This window comes from Condylura cristata, unplaced genomic scaffold, assembly GCF_000260355.1.
Source record: "Condylura cristata isolate star-nosed mole 26May11 unplaced genomic scaffold, ConCri1.0 scaffold00049, whole genome shotgun sequence".
Taxonomy (NCBI): Eukaryota; Metazoa; Chordata; class Mammalia; order Eulipotyphla; family Talpidae; genus Condylura; species Condylura cristata.
Window position 1 is genome coordinate 387,666 of NW_004567150.1, and position 21,382 is coordinate 409,047.

The following is a 21,382-nucleotide window of genomic DNA, read 5'->3' on the forward strand; positions in this document are numbered from 1 at the left end:
TTACCACCTAAACCATTTTGAAATGTTTAGTCATTAATAAGTGTATTTACATTGTTACATAATAGATCTGAGAACATTTTCATCTTGAAAAACTGAAACTCTATGCCCATTAAACACTCTTTTCCTTTCTTCTTCCTTCAGTCCTTTCTGCTTTCTGTTTCTATGATTTTGACTACTTCCGATATTTCATGAGTGAAATCATAGCATATTTGTCCTTTTGTGACTGATTTATTTTGCATTTATTTTACTTGAGGTCCATCCACGTTATAGAATGTTATAGTGTGAGACAGTATTTCCCCCTTTTGTAAGACTACTTAATGTGGCCCTCCCTGGTGGCGCAGCGGGTAAAAGCACAGCACTAAGATGCTTAAACCACTTTCACATGAGTTCATTCCCGCCGGCCCCAGAGGAGATCCACATGGTGCAGCAGACCTCTCCTGACCGGCCCGCTGCTCCCCTCAGCAGTGTACTTCATCGATCTGCCTGTTCTGCTCCCCACTCTGTCTCTGGTGAAGTCTCTCACACTCCACATCTCGGGCCTGTACCCCAGTTCTGTATGAATAAATAAATCTTTAAAAAAAAAAAAGACTACTTAATGTGTATATTCTACATTCTGTTGATCTGTTCATGTCATGGACATTCAGCAGTGAACACAGTACAAATACAAACACAGTACACAGTACACAGTACACAGTACAAATACAGCAATGAACACAGTACAAATATCTCACTGTGACCCTGTTCTGAATTCCTTTGGATAAATACCCAGAAATGGAATTGTTGGAAGACATGGTAGTTTTTTTTTTTTGTTTTTTTTTTTGTTTGTTTGTTTGTTTTTTAAGATTTATTTATTTGTACATACAGAACTGGGGTACAGGCCAGAGGCTCAGGGGCGGTGAGAGGCTTCACCAGAGACAGAGTGGGGAGCAGAACAGGCAGATCAACAAAGTACACTGCTGAGGGGAGCAGCGGGCGGGTCGAGGTCTGCCACGCCATGTGGTCTCCTCCGGGGCAGGCGGGAATCGAACTCATGCGGAAGTGGCTTTAGCTTCTCAGTGCAGTGCTTTAACCCGCTGCGCCACCAGGGAGGGCCGACATGGTAGTTTTATTTTTAATTTTTTGAGGCATCTCTATACTATTTTGACAATGGTTGTACCATTTTCCAACCCCACCAACTGAATACAAGAGTTCAGTCTCTCTACATCTTCACCAAGGCTTCTTTCCCCTCCAATGATGGATTGTTCCTTCCTTGAGGTATATGTAACAGTTATTGGACCCTCATCTAGGTTTTGAATTTGTCCTAAACTTACTCTTAATAAGCAAGCTGATCTTTTTTTGTCTACCTATAACTCCTTCCCAAATCAGTTCTTCATTTTTGAAGCCCAATAACCTTTACTTATATAAGTGCTGAAGTTTGTCATTATTTCCTTGCACCCAAGTGTATTTTCAGTGTGTATAGTCAAGAGTTCTTTGGTTTCTGGAAACTTGACTTGAATTATATCTTTAAATTATTGTTCTGTTCTTTTTCTTATGGTTTTTCTTAGGTGAGCACTCTAACTATATGTGTTCACCCTTAGTCCTGTTACTTTCCCACATTTCACTTCCATTATCTTTTAGGTATTCTTCTATTCTTGTTTGTAATTTTGTGTTTTCTTTTGGATCTTATTTCATCTTTCCCCTATTTATTTCCTGAGTTCTGCCAATTTATGTTTCATCCTTTTCATTTGTCTCAGCATCTGATTTCTGAGGTTTGTGGGTTTCTTGCCTCTGATCTGCATGTCTGTGATTTTTTTTTAATCAGTGATATAATTTGTCACACCACTGCTCTCTGGTGATTTGATTTTTTTTTTTTTGCATTCATCCTTTTCTTACTTGGATTTCGGTATCTTTGTTTATAGACCTGCATTACTACTCTGAGTGGAGTGACTGCTCCTAGAACAGTAGGAGGTTCGTGTAGGCCAATGCAATGTTGCAGGATAGCAGAAACCCCTTATGTACAAGTCTAACCTTCACTCTCTCCCCACAGATGGGTTGTGGTGCTATTGAGCTATTCACAAGGCAAAGACTTTATATTTATTTATTTATTTATTTATTTTTGCCTCACATAAAGGAATATTTCTTGCAAGCATGACTTGCCTGTTTCTTAGAACCAAGACAGGCCGGGGAAGTCCCATTGCTACCTCCAGTAGGAACTAGAGAGGATGGGGGTAGAAAGGAGCAACGGAGGAGGAAGAAGAGAAGAAAAATGAGGAGGAAGAAGAGGAAAGAGATGGGAAGTCCCCCAACCTTGGGAGCTCTCAGTTAGTGGGGACACCCCAAAAGGTAAGTCCTGAGTAGGAAGGGAAAAGGTGAGCTGGGATATGAACACTGCCTTCTCTCTGCTCTCCAGGGTGACCATGTGTGGCTGGACACCTCCTCTGCCAACCAGAACAGTGTGGCCATTGGGGGCGTCGTCAAGGATACAAAGCCTAGCAAGATCTTGGTTGAAGATGATGAAGGCAAGGTCAGTGTTCTCCTGGATTCTCCTGGGAAGCTGGGCTGCTCAGCCCCAGCCAGCTCCCTCCAGGGCCCTGGATACCTTCTAAGGGGCTACTCCTAAACACCAGGGGGTCCCAGAGCCCACGTGAGGGCACTTAGCAACAGCATAAAGCATAACAGAAGACTTTCATGTGAACACTGTATGTCTCTCAGGGAAGATTTCTATAGTGAAAAAGCAAGAAGCGAGCTGGCAGTGGAACACTGGGACAATTAGGAGAGCAGGAGAGTTGATGGGGAAGGGAATGTGGCAGAGAGGAGGGAAAGAAGAAAGCCCACCTTCAAAGTAAAGGAGAGTAAGCTGGAAGAACAAGAAAGTGTGTGAGGAAGCTGCATGGAGGATAGGGTCCCAGAATTTGAGGACAAAGGGATGAGGCTCAGCTCACATGAGCAAAACAACCAAGACGAGAAAGAGGTGGGAAGTTGAAGTGGCCTCAGGGGGGCAGCTTAGCTGCTTGAGGGGTAAGTTGATAGGGTGGGGAAGGGTATGCAGGCTCAAAGGTCCAGTAGGTTAGTTGACTTCAGATGCCCTCTTTGCTGAACTAGGTGTGACAGAGTAGGACAAGTGAAGATGTGGCCTCCAAGGAGATTCTAGATGGTGGCTTAGATCTACATATTATGGAAGCCAGTAATTAGTAACAATATCTTGAATTCACAAAAGTATTTCTGCAGTTTGCAAAACACTTTGATTTAAAACTTTTATTCCCACCAGCTGTATAGCCCCAGTCACAAACTGACCCCAATCAACCAACCTGTTCTGGCTACAAGTTCCTCTCACCCTGATCTGAAAATTATCCATAGTCCCAAGATACACACTAACCTCTGTCTCTTGCTATCTGGCTGATTCTAGCCACCAAGTGCCCTGCCTATCACAGCTCTCCCTTGGCTTTGGCCACAGATTGAGCTAGGCCTGAGATTGCCCCCAGGCCAGCTAAGATGCTGAGAACTTGGAGGAAAGATGCAGAGTGTTGGTCCATACAGAGGCTTCTCCTCAGAGGAATCTGTACCTCTTATTCCAGGAACACTGGATCCCAACAGAGCAGCTTAGCCTTCTCAGCCCCATGCACCTGAACTCCGCCCAGGGTGTGGATGACATGATCCGTCTGGGGGACCTGAATGAGGCAGGCATGGTGCACAACCTCCTCATCCGCTACCAGCAGAACAAGATCTATGTGAGTTCCAGTGTCCACATGTTGTATCCCTGCCCCACTTTGCTCAAATTACATGTGCTCACATTCTGGCTGGGGAAGAAAACAATGCGCCTCAGGGGGTTTGAAGCCAGGCAGTGTGACTCAGTCCCCACACCCTCACTGTGAGGTAGGTAGACCAGTATCTTAACCTTTCTTTGCTCCCAAGCCTAGAAAAAGAGTGATAGTACCCTGAGGGGTGGGGGAGGGGTTGGGGAGGGAACACAAGAAGCTGACAGATTGCTGGCCATCCAGGGTCACCATAGCTTCTACCCAACTGTTCCCAAGCTTGTCACAGGGTCACTAGCCAGGAGCATACCATGCTCCCTGTGAAGTGAGTCCTGTGATTCCAAAGGGCAATCAGGTAGATATAGGTCTTTCCCCCAAAGCCTAGCTGTGAATGGAAGGGTTGTTCAACCCGCAGGCTTGCATCCCTGTTCCAATGCAGATTTTCCCACAGAAAAACCCACCTTCTGAAACCCACCTCATGTGGAGCGGGGGTCCCTGCCTGCCTGTCATGGGGAGAGCAGGGAGAAGTGGCTGTTTGATTCTAAACAGACCTTCTTTGGAATGGGAGGAATGGGAGAGTGAGCTGGGGCTCCCGAATAGAGGGAAGGTTGGGAAAGGAGGCCTGTGAGGGAGCAGGCCGGCACTCTGAATGGATGTGCATCCAAGCTCCGGACTGAAAGCAGCATGCGCTAAACTGAACTTGTCCTTTACAAAGCGCATATGCTTTCCTTCTTTTATCTGTTTGTCCCGGTCCTTGGAGACAGAGATTATCTGCTCCATTTCAAAAATGCAAACCCACACATGGATCCTCATGTGATTTGAGGTGACTCTTCCTGTTCCACCCCCGAGGGGCTCCAGATGAGTGGGTGGGTGGTCCTGAACTCACACCCGAGGAGGAGAGGTACGGGCCATGTTGTTGGGGCCTCTGTAGGGAGGCAGAGGAAAACTCATTTCACACATTCAGCTGATTTTTTCTTAAGCCTCTTCTAAACCTCGGACGGGATGTTAATCATTCAACAACAACTGCTTCATTTCATGTACTTGTAAATGGGCCCAGCTCTGCCATTTCTCATTGATGGTGAATACCTCTATGTTTCTCGAGGAAGAATCTGAGCAGCTGAATGTTTTATCTCCCCATCCCAGAATCAGGCCACACTTCCCCACCAGGGTCAGCCTGTTCTGGTAGCTCTCAAGGGGGGACAGCCAATGCCTTGGCCCAACAGCACTGGCCCTTAAGGTGGAAGCACTAACCACTGCTTCCTTCTGCAGACATACACGGGCTCCATTCTGGTGGCTGTGAACCCGTTCCAGGCGCTGCCGCTCTACACACTGGAGCAGGTACAGCTGTACTACAACCGCCACGTGGGCGAGATGCCACCTCACATCTTTGCCATCGCTGACAACTGTTACTTCAACATGAAGAAGAACAAGAAGGACCAGTGCTGCATTATCAGGTGGGCCTTAGACTGCTGGGTTCCTGGTGGGGTAGCAAGGCCAGGCACCATCTCTGAGCATCATGTGAGCATCATGTTCCCTCTCTCTGTAACTGTACTGACCGTATGCCAAAAGGCCGCTGTGATTTTTGGTTCCTGTTACAAGTCTTCAACCGCCCACAAGCTCATCTACTTCTGGCACCTAAAACATTCTTCTGAGGTTTTTTTTCTTCATAACCTACTCTTTCTGAGGTTCACTGGGACCACCTCAGGCTTCAGTGAATATTTACTGAGACAAGGGATGAAAGCTGGGGATGGGCTGTTTGAAAACAGGATCCAGGATAGTCATTTGGTACAGGGAGTGAACAGGTGTGGTTTCATGCAAAAAAAAAAAAATTCAGGGGGAGGACAAAGGCAGCAGTGGCCCCAGGGTCCACTCTCAAGTGACTGGGACCTGGAAGGATCATGTCCCCCTTCAGTGCAGGCTCTGACCCTGCTTCAGGCCCAGCCTTGTTTATGCTCCCTGCATATCTCCTCCTGGCACCAAAGGAAGAAAGTCAGAGGAACAGGAAAGACAGTGGAAATTGGAACCAGAGTCTTATTTGGTGTTCTGGCAGAGTCACTCATTCATTTATTCAAGGTTTAACTGTGCCCCAACTGTGTGCCCTTGCTGTCTTAACATGAGGAGGTAATAGCAAATGAGAGGGACTAAAATACTTGTCTCAAGGAACTTATATTCTAGAAGGGGCAGTGGGCAATAAATAGGCAAAATTTTTAGGCAGGTGCTGAGAGTTTTGAAGAAAAGCCCTGCAGGGAAAGAGGGAGAGTAACAGGACCACGTCTTTAGGTGGGGGAGGAACAGGCACCACCTCCCTCAGGAAGCCCATTAGGACAGTGACCACAGTGAAGTCCAGTGGCATACATTGTCATGTTGAATGTTTCAGCACCCAATAGAAATAGATATTCTCATTCCTGTTTTTCTGCTGAGGAAACCTACTACCAGAGAGGTTGGGATCCTTTCACAGCAACGCACAGCTGTTAATAGGGTATCCAAACCCAGGGCCCTGAAAAAGCAGAGATGTGTCCAGGGTGACTTCTACTCTCCAAAAGTAATGGGCATCCTGTGCCAGGAAGAGCTGGTACTCTGCTCCTCCAGCTTTTTCTGTGGAGCAGTCTCGCAACTGCTCCCGAGACTGGGAGGACCAACCTTCCTGCAGGAGGCCGCTCAGGGAGCAAGTGAAGTGAGTGGGGCTGAGAGTAGGCTGTAGGCCAAGAGCTCATAGGGCCATTTCACCTCCAGGACAGCCACACCTGGAGAGGGGGATGGGGGCCCTCATCCTGGGCCTCTTGCAGTAACAGAGCATCGCTGTGGATCTAGAAAGTCGTGCCCCCTGCCTTCCCTTCCCCAGGTCTGCATCCTCTGATCTCATTCATCCATCTAACTTACTGAAGCTGGTGCTGGTGATGCCAGAATGAACCAGCTGCAACCAAGACTGCAAAGGGTTCATGGCCCAGCAGGAAAGAAAAGACCCACAGGGGACTCCACAGTACATATGGTGGGGTTTCTGCCCGAGGACAGAGCATCACACTCAGCCTGATCAGGAAGGCAGGACAAGGACGTGTTTGAAGGAGAGTTGAATAGTTGTTCTATTGATTGATGCCCCTGTATCCCTTTCACAGTGGTGAGTCTGGGGCAGGGAAGACAGAGTCCACCAAACTCATCCTGCAGTTCCTTGCTACCATCAGCGGCCAGCACTCCTGGATCGAGCAGCAGATTCTGGAGGCCAACCCCATCCTGGAAGGTAAGCAGTCACCCTTGGAATGACCCCTCCTTCCCCACCCTGTTCTGGACGCTTCCTGCCAGGAGGTGCTCATGCAAGGACAGAATAGGCCATACACCTCCCAAACAGCTCAGAATCCCTTAGGACAACCACAGGGTGATAGTAGCAGAGGTTTCCAGAAGACAGATGACCTTATAAGCTCTCACAGATGCTTCCACAGACTTTTACAGAGTGCTTTTACAGAGGGCACAAGAGAAAAAAATTGGGAAATGCTGGGTGTGTCAGTTTGGGTGTTCTAGGAAGAAGTTGCTAAGTTAGGGCTGAAAGTTTATTGAGGATGAAACCTGCAAAGGAAGAGGAGGGCAGAGGCGGAAATGGGTAGGAAAATTCTTCACTCTCTATAATGTAGATATAGATAAAATAGCTATGGATACATATATGGACATGGATATATAAATACCCAGTCATTCCAGCCCTGTTTGTCAAAGGCTGTTCTTTCTCACTGATTTGCTTTGCACCTTTGTCTAACATCAGCTGACAGTTTATGTGTGGGCCTATGTCCAGATTCCCTAATCTGTTCCCCTGTGTCTTTCCTTTCCCCAAAGCCACGCTGTCTTGATTTCTGTAGCTTTTCAGTAAGTTTTGCATCCAGTTAACACATTTCCTCCAATTTTGCTTTTCTTTTTCAAACTTAGCTATTCTGGGTCCCTTACATTTCCTTATATATTTTAGAATCAACTTGTTCATTTTTACCCTAAAAAGCCTGCACCTGGTTCTTTCTTCACTGCCACTGGGTTCAGCAATATCGAGGAGGTTTCTGAGACTTCTCAGAGCTTCTACTATGCTGTGGGACTCATCCAGGGAGAGGAAAAGGACATTGCTTCTTAAACCTGTAACCAAGAAGTGCCATCACCTTACTTCATGAGACTCAGGCTTTATGGTAGTATTTTCCAGCTGCATCCCAACCTACCCCAGAGTCATGAAGTCAGTATTTTAGAACAAGTTAAATGGCACAGACTAGAAAGTAGTCCAGCCCTGACTCTTAGTAAGAGCTGATATTTTCTTTTAATTAGGTGAACAGATATGCACCACAAACTTTTAAATGTTTATCGATTTTGACTCAGTAACTCCATGGTACTTATCCTAAGGAAATAATTGTATACAAACAAAAATTTTTGTACAAAAATGTTAATTATGTCATTAAAATCACAAACATGTACTGCTTTAAGGAATTGCTCATGACAGAATTATAAGTAAAAAGGATGTCCTTAATTTTTTAATTGAAATAACATTATACAGATTTTAGGATAGTCTCAACTTTTTAAAGACTTTTAAAAATTTATTTATGCATACAAGAACTGAAATGTAGGCCACAGGTGAGGGGAGTGAGAGAATTCACCAGAGATAGAGTGGGGAGCAGAACAGGAGGGCTGACTGAAATACACTGATGAGGGGAGCAGTGGACAGGTCAGGAGGGGTCTGTTGCACCATCTAGGTCACCTCCCTGTCCAGGAATTAAACCCATGCAGCAGTGGCTAACAGCACTGAAACTTTAACCACCAGGGAAGCCCAGATGGTTTCAATTTTGATGAAGAACACATTTACACATACACACACACACACACACGTGTAAACATGAATACTGTTGGAAAATATACCAAACTGTTAACAGTGACTATCTCTGACAGTAAGGTGATTTTGAATTCTAACTTTAAACTTTTGTGAGTTCTCTGAAATTTCCACAGTGCCTCTGAATTTACTATATACTTAAGAGGAAAATGAGGATCAAATGTTAAAAAAAAAAAAAGTATGTGTATAGGCAGGGGTGTGTATGTAATAGGACATAATGCAATGTGTCTTTCTTGCTAGGGATCACAACAGCAATGTTTCCAGAGCAGCTTTATGAAATGCACTTTAGATCATGCCTTACCCCAAAGCCTTTTCTTCTAACCTCTTACCTGTGCCCAGGCCCATGCCAGCTCTTGCCACTGTCCTGCCAGTGTAATCCTGCTTCTTCCCTGAAGTCTATATGGAAATCTTCCCCCTTACTTTCTTAGAAGCTCTCCTGCCTCCCCTACCACCTGCAAAAGTAATTCCAAATATCTTGGCTTTGGACTATTTGGCCCCTCCTACTAACTAGTTCTATTTCTTGTCCTCTGTTTTCTTCCTGTTTGCCACACTATAACCAATGTCCCCTCTGCAAGTACACCCATGCCTGATGTCGGAACCATTATCTGCACTTCGCCTTCCTCTTAGCATACCCTCGCCACACCACTGTCCAGTGAAATCTCCAACTTGTCAGTTTCAGACTTGGCCTCCTCCTCTGATATACCTTCCCAGATCACCCAACTAAAAAGAAATTTTCTCTTCCTATCCATCCACCCACAGCCTTTGGAAATGCCAAGACAACCCGCAATGACAACTCAAGCCGCTTTGGGAAATATATTGACATCTACTTCAACTCCAGCGGGGTGATAGAGGGTGCATGCATTGAGCAATTCCTTCTGGAGAAGTCCCGGGTCTGCCGGCAGGTAAGACATCCACTGGTCTTTGAGCACTGGTCCTTTTCTTGGCCACCTCCCGCTGCCCTGGGGTGGGGAGTCAGGGGATCACAGAGGCCCCTATGGGGGCCTACTATACTCACTCTCACTCTTCCTGTCTTCCTCGGCAAGGACCTCTCTAGACTCCTGTGAGCCATAGCTTGCTGCCACTGAACCCTGGCTTTACCTTGAGATGGGCCAAGCACCCTTAGAGTTGGAATATGATATTTCTCCCCTAGTATTCAAGAAAAGAAGTGCTAGGATTTTCTGTTGCCTTCTCTCTGGTGGTTACTATACCTCACCTCTGCTAGAAGTGATTCTGAGGGCAGGTCTTTCACCAACTTAGTGGAGTGTTTCTTCAGGTATGTTGGGGGTTCATGGCAGAGGGAGCTGGATGACAGTGTCTAAAAGGTCAGTTGGACAGGGGGGTGAGCGGCCTGTGGCCTGTGCTGTCATATAGAGCCTCCTGCTCAGAAGGACCTTTTATTTGCTTTACCATTCTGGTATCACCATCTTGAAATCCCTAATAACTTCTAAAACAGGAGAGTTTCCATTTGGCATTGAGTCCCAAAAATCATGTATGGCATTCTGAATGGCAAAGATCTCAAAGTGTGGCACCCACACCAGAAGAATTAACACCGCCTTGCAGGGGTGCTCCCAGATGGCATAAGGTCTGACATGTGTGTGCATAAGCACACACACACAAACACACACACAACAGAGACTGGGGGTGGGGAGGGGCCAACACATTGCACTCTGGAAGGCTAGAGATGGAAGCTTACCTTCCATATCAAGTATCTCCCGTGTAGTTCTAATTTGATCTCCACAGCAGTCATGACAGGTAGGTCTGGGTCTGGGTTCGTGAAACCATTTGTCCCAGAGCCACAGAGTCAGTTTGACTTATAGTCTGGTGAATTCACAAAACTTGTTACTGAAAGAGGTACCCCAAAACAGACAAGATACTTCAAAAGAAGGTCAGACTCAAGCTTTGTCATGATGAGAAAGAGACGGGGAGATGATGGCATACTTAGACTGGGAAGTGCAAGGGTGAGCTCTGTGCAACAGTTTCTGAGAAGCATAGAGATGAAATAAAAACTATATATAGATCCCTCCCTGGTGGCACAGTGGCTTAAAGCACAGCACTATGAAGGTATCCACAGCCATTGCAGCACAAGTTTGATGCCTGGCCAGGGAGGTGACCCACTTGGCAAGGCATACCTCTCCTGACCTACTCGCTGCTCCCTTCAGTAGTGTATTTCAGTTGATCTGCCTGTTCTGCTCCCCACTCTGTCTCTGGTGAACTGTCTCACCCCCACACCTCTGGTCTACACCCCAGTTCTTATATGCATAAATAAATAAATCTCTGGAAAACTTATATATAGATAGACTATAAGGAATCATTAATACTGTATAGCTAGGAACACAGATGCTCTATGGTTCTGGGGAGGCAAAAAAAGGAGAATTTGAAAAATGGGAATGTAGGTTAGAAGGAAATGCTCACCTTTTAACACTATAGGCTTCAGATGGTTTTGGTTTTCACAATGGGAATGTGTTCATAAATAGTGTGAAAATACCGAAGGCCTAGCGAGGTTGGCTATAGGCCTTTAGGCTCATGAAGTGAACAGGAAGGTTTCTGGGTACACTGTAAAGAGCAGGAGGTTTGAGTCAGCCCCAGTTTAACTCCAACATTACTCCTAGGTTTATGACTCCACTTAGGGAGATTTCAAGAGCAGTGGAGAGGCAGAGAAGCTCCAGCAGCAGAGTGATGAGTTCCCTGGGTACAGTGGCTTTTAGCATAGAGCTGTGGGATGTGCCTGCCATGGAGGCCCAGGGTGATGAGCATGGCCAGGTCAGGTAGTCCTTGAGCTCAAGGCCAAGCCTTACCTAGCTGAGAGACCTTGGGGAGAAGCCAGGACAGGGCTGAGGTGCTGCAATTGTAGGGTTGCAGGTTTTTAGGAACACTCTCCCCAACAGGCCCCGGAGGAGCGCAACTACCACATCTTCTATAGCATGCTCCTGGGGATGAATGCAGAGGAGAAGAAGCTGCTGAGCCTGGGGATGCCCTCTGAGTACCACTACCTGACCATGGTGAGATTCCGACCACCCCATCACCCTCCCCTTGTTCTCTTCTTCCCTGTTCAGCCCTCTGTCTCTTCCCCATCACCCACCCCACATCATCCCCCTGCCTCTTCTCTCCTCCTATCTGCTGGTTCCCACCTCACTTTCTTACCCCACCTCTCCAATGAAAACAGAGAAAGAAAGAGAAGAGTGGGGGTCACCTCAACCTTTACTTCACACAAGCCCAAACTCTAGCTAGGCCTCTGAGATGGGAGCTGAGGGTTTCCCTATTGTTTCCCACACCACTCCCCTTGTGCCTGCATTTATCTTATGAGCCAGAGACTGGCTATTGTCTGATGCTTCATTTTTCCCACTAAGTCCACGGTTTTCCCCTGTGAACCTCATTCCTTTTTGTCCCAGTAGAACCTCATTCTTTTTTGACCCGTGGGGTCATGGGGAATCATCTCCAATCACCCCAGTTTCATGGATTTCATGCCACAGGGTAAACCTTGGAAAGTATTTCCTAAAGGGGTGAAACCATGTATTCCCCAGATAAGGTGAGACAGGCTACAATGGGTGTAGGTGATGAACAGAAGCTAATGTCTTAGCAAAGGCTACATGGATAACCTACCGAGCACTGACCTCAAAGCCTGGTATCCCATTTACTTAGAATCATGATTTGTCTCTGAAAGGACTTTTGTTTATTTTCTGAGTTTGGGCTTCCACATGGCCCTTCGGGTCCTCCAGAGCCTGGGAAATATCATGTACTAGAGCCTTCAACAGAGGCCCTGAGGTGTCTGTTTCACTGGCCTTCTGATGGAGCAGGTGGGGTAAGGGGTACCCCCCAGAAGCTGAGGTGCCCTCATCTGCAGGGGAACTGCACCTCTTGGGAGGGGCACGATGACGCCAAGGACTATGCCCACGTCCGCTCCGCCTTGAAGATCCTCACATTCTCCGACTCCGAGACCTGGGACATCAGCAAGCTGCTTGCAGCCATTCTCCACCTGGGGAATGTGGAATTTATGGGTAATGTTGTTTCCACCCCAATTGCACTCCCTGGGAAGGAAGAATGAGGGCACTGGTACTGGAGGAGAAAGAAGTTGCTGGGGTTCTCACCTAAGTGCCTGCCCAGATCACATAGTCTAACCCTGTTGTCAGGGACCAGCCCCAAATATCGAGTTGCCGAGGGGCGAGACAGGCAAGGCCCTAAGGTGGGAAATCTTCGGTGGGCGGAGATTCCAAGAAGGGGAAAGGGAAGCGGGTGCAAGGAAGACACAGGAGTCAGAGTTGGGTGCAAGTCTTCCTGCTCCTTTTTTCAGCAGGTCTTTATTTATACTGTGAAGCAAGTAGTTAATTACAATAATGTATAGGGTAAGTTAATGAGAAATTGCCATAAATTGTCATAAATGTTTTCAAGGAAGAAGGGAACAATGCATCTTCTTCCTGACACTTTATGGTATAGTAAATTATACATATTTATGACAATTGTCACATATACAGATGTTTAACTATAACTCAAAGGGAGAGAGGTCTGGGAAAGGATGAGCTGTTAGCAAAAGATTGTTAGGGGCCTTAAGGAAGGAACAAATTGTGTTAGCAGAGTCATTAGAGTCATTTAGATTGTCTAAAGAGAAGCTAATGGCTAATTTAAGGCTAGCAGAGTAGATAGTGTTTGTTTAAGAAAAGGGTAGTTTAAGGCTTGCAGAGAGTCATTAGGGATTGTTTAAAAGGAGTAAATTAAGAAAAAGTTGTACAGTTGTGCATTAAGCAACACCTGTGTAAACAAGGTTAAAAATTGTCCAGGAGTCCTTATCTGGGTCTTATCTGAGATTTGCTTTTTATTTAAAAAAAAAAATTGAGGAAGCTTTCCAGTAGTCTTTATGCTCCGAGGGTCTTGTCTCTCCTGGGACTTGCTTTTTGTCTCAGGAGACAGAAGAATTTCCCACCCTGGGGCAGCCTGCCTGGGCCAGGCAGTTGCCTTATGAGGCTAAGGCAATCCAATTGTCAACTGATGGTTGCTCAGAATATTTTGATATTATTAATATACAAAAAAGGGAGGTCATAACATAAGTTAGCAATGGAAATTCTGATTTCTCATAATGACAGACTTTCCATAACTGTGTCACCCTGTCTTGGAAAAATACATTGAATTCTAGTTACAACCTCAACCTTTAGGGTCTTCCAAAGATGAAGATCTGACACGATAATCTTGCCACTCCCTTCCTCTCTCAGAAGGGTAAGGATGAACCAGAATAAACAAGGTCTTTTATGAACTTGAAAACCAGTATATAGGCATCCAGGGTTTGGGAATTAAGGTCTCTTAGTACCCTCAAGACCCTGACAGAAGTTACTGATATCCCTCTCTGGAAGAGACAAACATAAACCTAGGTTACAAATTATTTCTTTAAATAGTTTTCAAACACAACTTCCAGTTTGCAGGCAAAAATAAATAGAAAAAAAAGAAGCAAGAAACCATGAGCAAGAACCAACAGAAATAATGGGCAATAGAAAAAGATCCACAAAGATTTCAGATTTGGCATTATTGGACACAGCAACCTATGATGGATATGTTCAAGAAAAGTAAATGCCAGCCCTAAACGCTTAGGGACCTTGAAACTATAGAAAGTGGCACTACAGATTTTGAAAAGAACGACATGGAAATTATAAAATTAAAAATCTATGCATTCAAAATTAAGAACTCAATGAACTTAACAGCCAATTTTATACTTGTGAAGAGGAAACAGTGTGAGCTAGGGAAAAAGTCACAGATCTCTGAGTACAGCATGGAGAAATAAAAAAGATGAAACACAAGAACAAGACAAGAAGACCTAGAGGACAGTAAGAAGATGTAACAAACATTGAATTGGTTCTTAAAGGAAAAGAGCTAAAGAATTTGCATGGCTAATTTGAAGAGATTATAGTTGTCTAATGAGAAACAACAGTTAACAAAACAATGAACAAAGGACAAATTTCTCCATAAACTGTTCTGGAACACCTGTATGTCACTATGGAAAACATGAACATGGGCTGCTGTCTCACATCATATAAGAAAACCCACTAGATGGAGAGCTGTCACTAGGGTGACCATGCAGTTTGCCCAACTGGACTCTTCTGCTGGAGCCTAGAATGCACATTAGGACATGGATGTCCAATAAATTGACAAGTACTGAAGAACACAGACAAATAGTCATTCTTGCATAACATTTCAAAAACAATGAAATGTTACATTGTAAAATGAAATGCTATATAAGAATGCAGAAAGATCACACACTGGTGAGCAGGTTAAATCAAATATCCTCAATAGTTAATAAAAAACTGAAAACAACAACAAAGAATTAGTTCCCATTAAAGTTGGGAGTCTGGTTACCCAGTGGAGAGGAACATGGTCTCAGCAAGAAGAGGACCTTGGAGGTACTTGGATGCTGGCTCTGTATTTCAGCTTTCACGGTGACTACACGGTGTTGACTAATAATTGTAATATGCCAGTGCGCTTTTTTAAAAAATCTGTATGCTTTATTTTATATATGTTTTGAGTTTAAGAAAGACAAAAATCACAGCAACAACATTTTTCTTACCAACCCCCCACTCCAGCCTGACAGCTCTAAGGTGGAGGTAGACTGAAAGAGGAGGAACTTGAACTAGGGATACCATTCAGGAGGCTACTGCACTAAGGCTGGGCCAGGTTTAGGCGGTTCTAGGTTAGTGTTTGAATGAATGAGTGAGGAAGCGAATGCCCATGTTTCTGTAGAATAAGACCTGTCTGGCCCCCACAGCTTTTTCCCTCCAAAGACGCCTCTTGTCTTCAACTTCCCTTTAGTTCCTGCCCATTGTACAGCTACTGTGCAGATAATCACAGGGACAGTGGTTCCCTAAGAGAAGCCTTGGTACAGGCAGAGCCTCCTACCTGGAACCCTTAGCTCTCATGTGTGGATATGGGGCTGCTATACACCCGACATTATTGGGCCCTCTCCCCCACTACTCAGAATTCCTTGGCATTAAGAAGTACTGCTTCCCTCTACAGCTTCAGTCGTTGAAAACTTGGATTCATCAGAGCTGAAGGAGACACCTGTTTTTCCCATTGTGCTGAAGTTACTGGAGGTAACTGAGGGAGATTTCCAGATTTCACTAGGGGGAGTAGCCCTTAGGGTTGGGCTGACAGAGCCCAACTCCTAATAGTTGTAATTCTTCCAGGTTCCAGTTCTGCCTCTCATCCCTCTACCAGATCTCAGCTTTGCCCTTGCATTCTTTACACATGACTGGCAGTGAGGGTGGGCATCAGGGTGGGGCAACGTGAGCTAATCATTAACAAAGAAGTGAGGATCAGTTTGACCTTAACATACATTTTTCTCCCTTTTCTGTGTCCATTTACCCTTCACTTACCATCTTCACTCTCCACCCAGCCCCAACACCAAGCTCTCCCACTAGGTCACATACCTGGTGCTGGACCTTCCTTATCTCCCATTAAAAAATGCCAGCACTGTGTCCTCTGTCCACACATTTTCCTGTGAATTATACTCTTGTGGGAAAGTGAATGGGCCTCATCACTAGGCTGCCACACTTTACAGAAGCCACATAGAGACTGGAAGCAGCCTGACTGACGTTAGGTGGGGATGAACTTTGCTCTGGGGACATTGTCATGTCTTCCACATCACGCCCACTCGTAGTGCAGGTGGAAAGTTAATAGATGCAGAAGAAAAAAAAAAAAAGCAACATCAGGGCTCATTTTCCTGCTAGTGTTCTCCATTTGGCCTAGGGTTCTTAGAAATTTTGAAGTTCTGCAGGCGCCATTTTCCTTATGTAGAGGGTGTAGTCTGGCACATCCAGACTCTTCTTATTTCTATAAGCATCCCAGTAGGAGTGACTTCAGGTGGAGAAAATCCTGATGCAAAGGACTGGCTTCAGACCCTCCCTGCTTAAAATTTTCTCAGATCCTCCCAGTATCACTTGCCTTTCCCAGCTCTCAGGAGCCACCTTGCCCTGAGTCCTCCCAACTATGCCTCCCTGCCCAACTCTCTGATATTCCAGTGTTCATCCAGGGTCTGGGCTTCCCAGGACCCTGGCTCTGGCCCCCATCTTGCCTGGCCCAAGTTCAGGACCCCCAGGTTGGGTGTAGGATATTTGGCCACAAGAAAGTATAACTTAAGGAACACGAGGGCAGATAACTGGCACCGGTCCTGCTTGACCAGCTGTAATGCCACCTCCTTGTCTTCCCCAGGTGAAGCATCAGGAACTGAAGGATTGTCTAATCAAGCACTCCATCATCGTCCGTGGGGAGTTAGTCACCACACCCCTGAATATCACCCAGGCTGCTGATCGGCGGGATGCCTTTGTCAAGGTGCAGAGCTGAGAGGGGGTGGTGGTGTGTTTGTTGCTTGAACATGGCTCTTTGCCCTGTTGGTCAGCATTCACCAACAGTTCACTTGGGAAGCGTAGAGGTAGCTGGGCAAGTCCTGACTCCGCCAGTCACCTGCTTGGTATCTATGGGTTTCCTAGTTTCTCAGCCTGTGTTTCTTGCTATTAAACTAAGTTGTTGAGAACCAGGTGAACCTGGAGAAAGGGGCAGCCTTCTGACTTCAAAACCTTTGTGCTTTACTCCATTTCTCCCCAGGGAATCTATGGGCAACTTTTCCTGTGGATTGTCAAGAAAATCAACAGTGTGATTTTCACTCCACCTACTAACGACCCCAAAAATGTGCGAAAGGCCATTGGCCTCCTGGATATCTTTGGCTTTGAAAATTTCCAGAAAAATAGGTATGAAAATCTTAGTTCATCTGCTTTCAGAAAGTGGAAGTTAAACTTAGCCTTTAGGGCACCCCCCCTCCAACACCACACTGGTAGTGAGGCCTCACTTCTGCTCCAAGATGCTAGAGGAATCTGCTCAGCCAGCCAGAAGCTTTCCGCAGCTAAATGGCAATACATAGGTCCCCAGACCGAGAACCCAGCCATTGTCACTCCTCTTGAGAGTTTTCATGACTAGTGTGATTTTTCCCATGAAGTTGGAGTAAAATGGAAATCTGTAGCATTGATCCAACTGGGTCCACAGGTGGGAAATCATTCTAGGTAATAGAGCAAAGGGAGAGCTATGTGGGTCACTCCTGACTTTTGCACTTAGGAGGGCTAAGATAAGGCAGGACACCCCACATGCAGTATGCCAGTGCCCCTGTCTGGGGCTGATGAGCTATAACCAGGAGGCAGATCAGAAAACTGACACCCAGCTGTCACTGTGATAAAGGACAGGCTGGGGATAAACAAGGGTGACAAAGCGTATTGGGTAGTACGTCAAATAAGGAAGCGAATGCTCCGGGACATAATCAGGTCAAATGAAGAAAATAAGGACAGCGCATTCTGAAAAGCAGCAGAAAGTGTTCGAGAGGCAACCCAGCCTCCCAGCAAGACTGGTTCATGCAGGACAGAGTCTTGGGCTGGTAAAGTCCTCTGGGCCCTGGCAGAGGAGCCATGAGCTGGCCTGACCTTGGCATGTGCCTGCAGAAAGCTCTGTCTCTGAGTTAGAGAAGGCCCCTTGGTGAGCCATGGGTGTCAAGACACAAACTATTCCAACTGCACGAATGCATGTACACCGGGCTGGTGGCCTGCCCAGACCCAGCTGAGCAGGCAGGGCAGAGCAGCGAGCTGCTAACCATGCCAGGTGGCATGGAGCAGGGCTGGCAGATCTCAGCCACGCATTGGGAGTGCTAAGGAACAGTGAACTCTAATGTGACTCCCATCACTGGTTTCTGGCCCGAGAGGCAAGCAGACCAAGCATGACCTTGGACACTTTGGAGACGGATCAGATGGTTGTGAGGGATCTGGCTATGATGCAGGCACCTCAAGCCACAAGTGAGCTTTGTGAAGGTTGTGGTCTGGGCACTGTTAAGGAGGAGTGATGCCACTCAACACCTGACCACCCACACTATCACACCTGCTCTGAAGTTTCATGGAGCAGCTCCAGGTTGCATGTAGGGGAGGAGCACAATAGAACTGTCCCCTGACCTCTTGGGTTAACAGACATGGAATAATCAGCTCAGGTCTGACCAGGTTTTGCATAAATGGGCGACCATTGCCAAGGAAGAAGTGCTTAAGTGGGACCTAGCGTGTGAACAAATGCAACTGGTGATGAGAAGAGAAACCAGGGGACATCTGTGTGATAACTGGGAGATCAGAAGGAGCTGCCTGGCTGCTTCCTGGGGAAGACAAACAGGCATTCTGCTGCATCACTATCCATCCCAGCTGGAAACCTGAGGGGACCGGGTGGGATCTGAAGCAAGGCAGCATTCACTTCAGAAGGCTTCCGACACCTCAACCCCCCACTAGCCCCCCAACCCCACCCCAGGCATGAGTACACTGGTGCATGGTGAGGCTCAAGGCAGGGGGTAACATTAGGAGGCCCCTGTAGCACTCAAGTGAGCAATGAGGGTGGTGTAGATGAAGGAAGCAGCAGTGAGAGTGAGAAGCAGTAGGCGGGGCAGGGTGCTGCCCTGGAGGTCTCCTAGACTTGCCTTTTGCTAACTGACTGATGGGAGAGGAGAGGACAAAGAGGTGAAGCCTGGCTCCTGGGTTTCTGCCTGGAGCCAGAGCTGGTGAGCTCAGCATCATAAACCCAGGAGGACAATCAGGTTGGAGGTTTGGGGCAGAGGTAAGGGGTATATGTGGCTGATACAAAGGGGCGGGCTGGATCTCTGGACGCTTGTCTTAATACTAAGGTCACTGATTAGAGCTGGGGATGTTTGTTGGTCCCTGAGGATCGTCTCTGTGTTGCAATAGGCAGGCCTGTTAGAGGACCCTGCCGGGACTCCTAAGGAGACCAAGGCAAAGATTTGACAATACTCTGGGCCTCTTAGTGCCCTTAATCTTTTTTCTGGAGTGGGGTGGAGGTGATGGTAGTGGGAGCAGAGAGAAGGGGGGCTCCCAGTAAACAGGGTGCTCACTGTGGTGTGTGTGGCTGTGTGCACATGGCTAGTGACCCTGATTCTGCTGGGGCTCAGCTAACCCTTCCTGCCTCTGGGCGGTGGCATCTCCACAGCTTCGAGCAGCTCTGCATCAATTTGGCCAACGAGCACCTGCAGCAGTTCTTCGTGCAGCATGTGTTCACCATGGAGCAGGAGGAGTACTGCTCGGAAAACATCCCTTGGGAGCACATCCAGTACACTGACAACCGGCCCACCCTGGACCTGCTCGTCCTCAAGCCCATGAGTGTCATCTCCCTGCTGGATGAGGAGAGCCACTTCCCGCAGGTGTGTCACATACCCCTCCTGCAGGAAAGCTTCTGGACTGTCCTCATTCCTAGTCTCTGGCAGATGGTCATGGTTTAGATCAAGAACACACCCCCAAGAGAGGATCTGTTAGGCACCAAAAGGCAGCAGCAGGTATAGAAAAGGAACCGTGTTCATACTTGGCCTGGGGGGGGGGCGGGGGAGGGGGGACTCTGCCTGTCCTTGGGAGAGAGATTGTCAGAAGCAAGGGTCAGGGCATCTGGACTTTTGTAGGGCAGAGTGAAGCAGGTGGTGAAGGCCAGCAGACCCTGTTACCAGCTTAGTCTTCACTCGCTCTGACATGTCATAACTCCTGGGCAGCAGCCTCCTGTCTGTAGAAAGGCCCTCAGTGGTTGTGAGCCCAGTTGGTTTTCTCCAGTGGGAGAGCCCATGAGCACAGTGGGGGTGACTGCAGTCCCTGGAGTTGCATGCTGGAACATAACACCCAGGACATCTGTGCTCTTCCAGGGGACAGATATCACCATGCTGCAAAAACTGAACAGTGTCCATGCCAAGAACCAGGCCTTCCTGAAGCCCAAGAACATCCATGATACCAGATTTGGCATCACCCATTTCGCCGGCAATGTGTATTACCAGGTAGAAGGTAAGTAAACTCTGCTCCTCGCCACACCCACTGTGATCCAAATGTGAATCAGTTTCCAGAAAGTCCAGCAAGGGAGGCTGAGGGGACTAAGTCACTTTCTAGAGCTAGCAAAGGGACAGGAAATAAAAGGGACCAGGCATGTTTTATCTTAACTCTGGGATAACAATGCTATCACTCTCTAATTTACATGTCATGCCATTCACCCACTGTATGTGTACAGTCATGATTTCTAGGATGGGCAGAGCTGGGTAACTATTGCCATAAGTGCCATAAAACACTTCATACCTGAAAAGAAATCTCCCAACAGCAGTCATTCCTATTCCTGCCCCTCCCTGCTAATGAAGCCACCACTAATTTCTGGTTCTCTGGATTTGCCAATTCTGGATACTTCATATAAATGTAAGCATGCAGTGTGTAGCCACTGTGACTGGCTTCTTGGCATAATGTTTTCAAGGCTTATCCCTGTCACCTGTGTCAGTACTTCATTCCTTTTTACGGCAGAATAATGTTCCACTGTATGACTACACTGCATCAGCTGATGGACATTTGGGCTATTTCCATTTGGGGATTATCATGCATAACACTGCTATAAACACTCATGTACAACTTTTTGTGGGTATTTGTTTTCAGTTCTTTTAAATGCATACGTATGAGAGGAATTGCTGAGTCACCTGGTAATTCCATGTTTAACTTTTTGAGTTGAGGTAGCCACGGCATTTTACATTCCCACCAGTATTGTACAGACATTCAATTTCTCCACTTTCTCACAAATGCACATTATCTGTCTTTTTTAAATTATTATTATTATAATCATCCTAGTAGGGTTAACACAACGTCTCAGTGTGGTTTTTATTTGTGTTTCCCTGGAGCCTGATGCTATTTTCATGTGTTTATAGACCATTTTATGTCATCTTTGGTGAAATGTCTGTTCAAATCCTTTGTTCATGTTTTAATTGGGTTACCTTATTATTTTTTAGCTGGACGTG

General features: G+C 46.6%; 1 protein-coding gene across 1 annotated transcript in view; it reads left to right on the forward strand.

The window, feature by feature from the left end:
* Positions 1-21,382, forward strand: part of MYO7B (myosin VIIB) — a 70,122-nt gene that overhangs the window by 6,246 nt on the left and 42,494 nt on the right. The window contains exons 2-13 of the mRNA XM_004694875.1: positions 2,390-2,503; positions 3,555-3,707; positions 5,001-5,185; positions 6,845-6,966; positions 9,334-9,476; positions 11,460-11,573; positions 12,416-12,569; positions 15,565-15,641; positions 16,759-16,878; positions 17,152-17,294; positions 19,564-19,774; positions 20,261-20,396. Of these exons, the coding sequence (XP_004694932.1) occupies positions 2,390-2,503; positions 3,555-3,707; positions 5,001-5,185; positions 6,845-6,966; positions 9,334-9,476; positions 11,460-11,573; positions 12,416-12,569; positions 15,565-15,641; positions 16,759-16,878; positions 17,152-17,294; positions 19,564-19,774; positions 20,261-20,396 (1,672 nt within the window). The remainder of the gene's footprint in view (positions 1-2,389; positions 2,504-3,554; positions 3,708-5,000; positions 5,186-6,844; positions 6,967-9,333; positions 9,477-11,459; positions 11,574-12,415; positions 12,570-15,564; positions 15,642-16,758; positions 16,879-17,151; positions 17,295-19,563; positions 19,775-20,260; positions 20,397-21,382) is intronic.